The 6,000-nt window shown below is 43.9% G+C and overlaps 1 protein-coding gene across 2 annotated transcripts in view; it reads right to left on the minus strand.

Moving 5' to 3' along the window:
* The window catches only part of PDE7B (phosphodiesterase 7B), a 178,184-nt gene that overhangs the window by 77,861 nt on the left and 94,323 nt on the right, over positions 1-6,000 (minus strand). Inside the window, exon 1 of one of the 2 annotated variants that reach the window (XM_035319973.1) lies at positions 5,696-5,994. The exons of the other annotated variant lie outside the window; for it this stretch is intronic. Coding sequence (XP_035175864.1) covers positions 5,696-5,933 — 238 coding nt within the window. The 5' untranslated portion in view covers positions 5,934-5,994. Of the gene's footprint in view, positions 1-5,695; positions 5,995-6,000 lie in introns of those variants that run through there. 2 annotated transcript variants of the gene reach the window in all.

Here is a 6,000-nt window from a genome sequence, read left to right on the forward strand (position 1 = left end):
ATACTTTTTATATATAAAGCCCCACTTTTGGCTCCTGATATTTAGCACAGCTTCACTGACAGCAACAGATTTCTCCACCATTTTACAACTGGCTGGAATTTGCTCTATTTGTGTTTATAGTTTTCAGCAGACTGCTTCTTTGTTTCTAGTTGACATATCAATAAAAACTCTGTCACTTTCCCAGCACACCGGCAGCATTACCTTCTGCATGCTGGCCAACATCCAACTTAGGCAATTACATTTTATCTGCTAACTTTAACTATATAATGTAATCTTCTTCCTTCTGTTGTGGATGTACATAGCTGAACAGCTGCTTGAAGAGCTTTTCCAAGTATTTCTGCAAACAAATTTTGTTTTCCGACATTCACAATAAAGCAAACAAAAATTGTGGCAGCAAGGCCAAAGTGAAAGACCATTCAGAAATTGCTGAGATTTTTAGATATTTCTTCTCTGTTTACTTTAGGTCTAGCACTTATTTCCAAATAGCCCCAAACACAAACAAATCCACAACAGAAAATTTACATAACAATTAAGTAGGAAAGAATCCCTGAAAAGGCCCTTAAAGTTAGAGTTCGGTGAAAAGTTTCACCTCCAAAACAAATCCAGAGCTTGGCTGACAAACGTATCAACTCATTTTGACAGATGTAAAACCAAAGTCTTTTAATATCAGTTCAACTTTTCGTGCTAAACAGCATTTTAAAAATACTTCTAAGTAAGGAGATAGGTGCTCAAAAGGGCCAGAATTCAAATAGTGACCAGATTTAGTGTCCTCTAATTAGCACAGCATTTTGGACAAAAATAAGTGCAAATTACGTATATTACTGACCTGTGTTCAGCCAGTAAACTGAAGAGTTCTGTTTGAGCAGCACTACCTACTGATGTGCTTGGAATTTGAAGTCTTTTATCACTTGGTCTAAATATACACGACATGATAGTGATACTGCATACAATCTAATTTCACTGTTCTTAGGGAAACCACCATACACTGTTCCACTGATTTAACCAGCTCTGCACGAGAATACAGAAGAGCACATTTTCTGATCTTGGGTGCTGGAATTTCAACATAAAACAGCTGGAGAGCAATCAAGGTTGCCACAGGTAGCCTTGATTCCATCAAATTCACATTCTTCGTCCCTACTAAGTGTAATGGATTTAACTAGTCTCAACATAAGCCTTAAAAAAGAAAAGAAAACCTAACTTAAGAAAGATATTGCAAGCAGCCCTTCTGCCTGCTGTGCATCTCTCAGTGGGACACAAAGTTGTTTTCGATCTAAGGAATAACACAAGAAACCGGTCAGATGCTGAGACAATGCCACGTGATAGCTTTTGTGCTTTATTTATCACTGGGATCTACATCTGTGGAACCTACATGCTCAACAGCAAATACACGAAACTATGTACTTTCCAAGCTAACCCACCATTTGGCATAAAATGATTCAGATTTTAATCATTTTATGGTTATTAATTATTGCAATGGGACTATAAAAGCATGCATGAGTTTCAAGACGTCACTACTAAAAATGATTCAGCAAGTAATGACAGGATGGGGAAGCATGAAGTTTATTTTAACATGCACAGCATGATTAAGAGTTGTTCACCACAAAAGAAAAACGAAGCGGAAGGCAGGTTTCCTTGGTTATCATGGAAGAACTACGTCTTTGGAGGTCTTGTGAATAACTTTAGGGAAGTCCTTTGAGCAGTCACTGAAGAAGCACACACACGATTTAACTCTGACCTCTCTAGCAGGTGTATCACAGGCTCGCTCAGCAAACAGCTGTAAGATCTGAAAGAGCAAGGCCTGTTGTGCAGTAAGTTAGGACGATGGCAAGAAGTTCAGATAAACTGCTGAGTAGGGAAGAAGGCAGTTGACTGAAGAGGGGTAGTAAATGGACACACCAATAACTGGGGGAAATTTTCCCGGCAGCAAACTGTAATAGGACTGATGTGTGGTAGTGCTTGTTTTTCCTCCTCATGGCAAAGGGACTCATCAGTTAACAATGAGTGTGATGCATGCATGAATCAGAACCTACATTTCTGAGAAAACATCTACAGACAGAGCGAGATAGGTGGAAAAAAAACATTCAGAGTTATTTCAAAAACCCACAGAGATCAGTGTCTCAAATGGCCTCGATAATTCTAAGTACCATGGTACTTTCTCTGAAAGCCTTGCAAGTCTGCACATGTGCAAGGCTCTAACTGTACAGAAGGTCTCACAGGAGTTATCTGGGATGATCGCTGTAAATCTAACAGGTTGTGAGGTTTCATGAGGAAGAGTCTTACAGGCAGAGCTATGCTTGTTCCTTGATCAGGTTTGTTTAATCTGCAAATTTGTGGCTGAACTGTAAGAGAGGGTGATAAGAAAGTTAGGGTCATAAACAGAACACATTTCCCTCCTAGGCATCAACATGGTTTCAGTGCAGAAATATTTAAATAATTCAGTTGTAAGAGTATCAAGACTTTATATATATATATATATAATAAGTGTATATAATTGTATATTATATTTTATATAATAAATAATATAATTTATATATTATATATATATAATAAATACATATATATATACATACAGGTAAAAAGCATTGGTTTGCAAATAATCTTTGAAGCACTGCAAGGAGTGACAGCGAATTATACCCATTTCCAACCTGACGCATTTCAAATTAATTATGTTCCATTATTGCACTTTCTTACTATCACATGTCCAATTTGAGAATGTTAAATGGCTTTTGGCGCAGCTGAAGAGAGTCCTCACCAAACCACACTTTTGTACTGATTTGGTCAGGGATTGAAATAGGGAAAGAAAAGGGTTACTAAGCAACAGCAGGCCAGGAGCAGGAGAAAGGTCTGCAGTCTTAATTGACACTAACTTTAAAAAGCAATGCAACAATAAGAGAGGGCTCAAGATGTGAATTTTACTGCTTTGGAAGAGAAAAAAGAAAGAAGACCATAAAACCCAGGCAGTCAGTCTCTCTGAGATCTGGGTTCTTCGTTCATCCCAACCATAAGCTGCATGATGTACTGCAAACACTTTTTTTGCAGGGACATTCAGTACCTTATTCTTAGTTCTGAATAAGATGAAGGACCCAGATACAGTTCTTGAATTTGAGAGCCCAGGACACACAGATAGCTCTGATCTGTAATAGCTACCTCAGGAAATAGGAATGTGGTATGATATAAGGCTATATGGGTCCCCAAGACATTGCCATCCACAGAACTGATATCACATCCAGATATAGCTCTCCTTCCCCCTCACTACCTATGGTTAAGAAGGTTGTTCCTTTCTGAAATGCCAGCCCAAAGCCAGGTCCAATCACTCAGGCTAGGTCAAAGGAATTTGCTTTGCTAAGATTGAAGAATCTCTATTAACATGATCAAGCAAGGCAGAAATCCTGAGAGTTTCCTTGCAGAATCCATATCTATTTCCTTCTCCTCTACTGTAAGCAAAATAGTTTCATGAGCATGTGATAACAGAACATGAGTTATCACATGAACACTTACAAACTTAAATGAAAAAAGCCCTTGATGTGGAAAGTGCTGTGAACTCTACTGCTGAACAATCAACCTTTATTTGCCTAACTAGCAGTACCTCAAGCAGAAGTTATTTGCTTTAGCTTCACCTGAAGAAAACCTGATCTCCTACTGAAGCAGTACCTTTTTATAAGATGCAAGTTACATAGGTTTGTTTATTTTTAAGGAGCTTAATGCATACAAAACACCCACCAAGCCAAGCATCTCAAACTCCTGATCCTTCCAAATGATTTTTTTCCCCCCATTGCTATAATCTTTGATTTTGCACTTACTAAAGTTCACGGGATTTCAGCATTTACTGGTTTTCCCACGTACTCCAATGTACTTAAAGTGACTAAAATGAAACCACAAGAGGGAAAACTACTAGGATGACTGTTGCTGAGGAGGAAAAACCAGCAACCCAGGTCTGGTTCACTCAAACTGTCTGATGATTCGTATTTAAAGTGTTGAGGGCTACAGTCATCTTCTGCTCTGATGTGTAGTGCTGCAAGTCAACTGAGGTTACGAAATCAGATCTGGCACCATGAAGAAGACTGTCCCTTCACAGGATACGAGTAATAGCCACTTGAGTAAATGCAAGTTACTCATATCCTGCTAGTGGAATAATCTGTCTCCGTACATTCATGAACATTTTTAGTTGCCTCCAGGAATCTGAAGGTGAATCTAATTTGTTACCTAATGAAATTAATTTCACTAGATATAACACAAGCATACTGAAAAACCACTATTACTCATACATGAGGTGCAACCAATGCAGCATTTCTCAACTTTGTTTCATTAGGGTCCATCTCTGAACACTCACCATTCACCACACAAACCTCAATCTGCCTGGTTGGCTGCTTAACATTCCCAGCTGATTTGCTCCAAGTCTTAAAGAGCAATTTGACCTCCCCTTGCTTTATCCACAACAATCCCACTTATTAGTCTTTTAAACCAAAGTGATTCCTAAACAGTAGGGAGGCAGGTTTTTCCTTCTCTCCAAGGATTTTCCTTGGAGCCTGAAAACTTTTCTTCCCTTTTTCAGAATAGAAGTGAACCATGCATTTCTTAGTTTACCTGCAAACATGTGAAATGATGGACATAAAATGACCAACTGGCCGACCTTGGCCAAAAGTGATGCACAGACACAGGTTTACTTTTCAAGTCTGTAAGTAGAGTTACATGCACACATGACAGATACACACACATATACACAAGCACTTTGAAATATCTGCAGTGATGTTATTGTACATAAGAAATTAAATTATTCTGGTATGAAATACTGTAAGATAAAGTCTCAATAAGTGGAGCAGCAAAGGAAGATGAAGACGTGATCTTTGAAGACTGAAGGCGCCGGAAGAGGTCGGTGACCAGGTTGCAGAGATAAGAGAATCCAGAGTTCGGAAGGCACAAGCCACAAACTTTCAGCAGGCCTATTAAGTCAAGGTGGCGTGATGACAGGAGGATAAAAGAAATATCAACTGACGCTGAGACAGTCTTAGGCTTCTGAGCCCGACTTCAATAGAAGAGGTTTTGAACCGCAAGAGATGTGGTAGGTCATGGGGAAAGACAGAGCATCAGCTAATTGGAAGAGGTGCCAGGCTAACATGACAACCCAGTGCAAAGGCAAGAAGTCTGATCTGGGCTTCAGTAAAGCATTTGATACGCTACCATATGGCTCCCGCGTTAAGAGAAAATCCGGCACACGAGGTTCAGGCAGTTACAGGCGCACATGCCCTTCGGCCAGCAGCACATCGCGGTGAAGGGAAGGCAGCGGCACGGCGCGGGGCCACCCCGAGACCCGGCGCTGCCCCGCAGACTCGCGGATCGCACCGTGCCGGGAAGTCCCCGGGGGAGGGAGCCTCGCGTGAAACGCGCTCCGCACGCCCGGAGCTCGGCGTGGAGTTCGGCGGCGGGGGAGCCGAGGCCGGGGCGGCAGCGCCGGGGAAGCCCCGGGCGCACGGAGGCTGCCGCCGCCCCCGCTCCGGCAGCTTCGAGCGCGGCGGTGGCACCCACCTCCCCGTGGCATCCACCCCCCGCGGCACCCGTCCCCGGGCCGGGGGAAGGCAGCCGCCAGCAGCACGCTCCTGAGCCCCCTCCAGCCCCCCGGGGGCTCTGCCCCACGGCGGGACGGGGCCGGCTCCCCGCCACCTCGGCGCCCCCTTGCAGGGGGGCGAGGGAGACCTACCTGCCGAGCCGCCCAGGGCATCGTCGCTCTCCAGCACCCCTCTGTGCTTCGCCCCGCGCAGCTCCCCCTTGGATTTCCAAACGAGCTTTACCATCCTGATCATCTCGGGCAAGTCCCAGGCCAGGGTCCCCTGCTGATAACCGGGCAGGCTGCCCATGGGAAAGGGCATCGGCTCTTCCCCCGTCCTCCTCCTCCTGCCCGGCTCTGCCGCGGGGAAGAACCGCTCCAGCACCGGCATCCTGCCCCGCGCCCCCCGCCGGGGAGCCGCAGCCACCCCCCGGCCCGAGCAGCCGCGATGGGCATCC

Source organism: Oxyura jamaicensis, chromosome 3 (assembly GCF_011077185.1).
Source record: "Oxyura jamaicensis isolate SHBP4307 breed ruddy duck chromosome 3, BPBGC_Ojam_1.0, whole genome shotgun sequence".
Lineage (NCBI taxonomy): Eukaryota > Metazoa > Chordata > Aves > Anseriformes > Anatidae > Oxyura > Oxyura jamaicensis.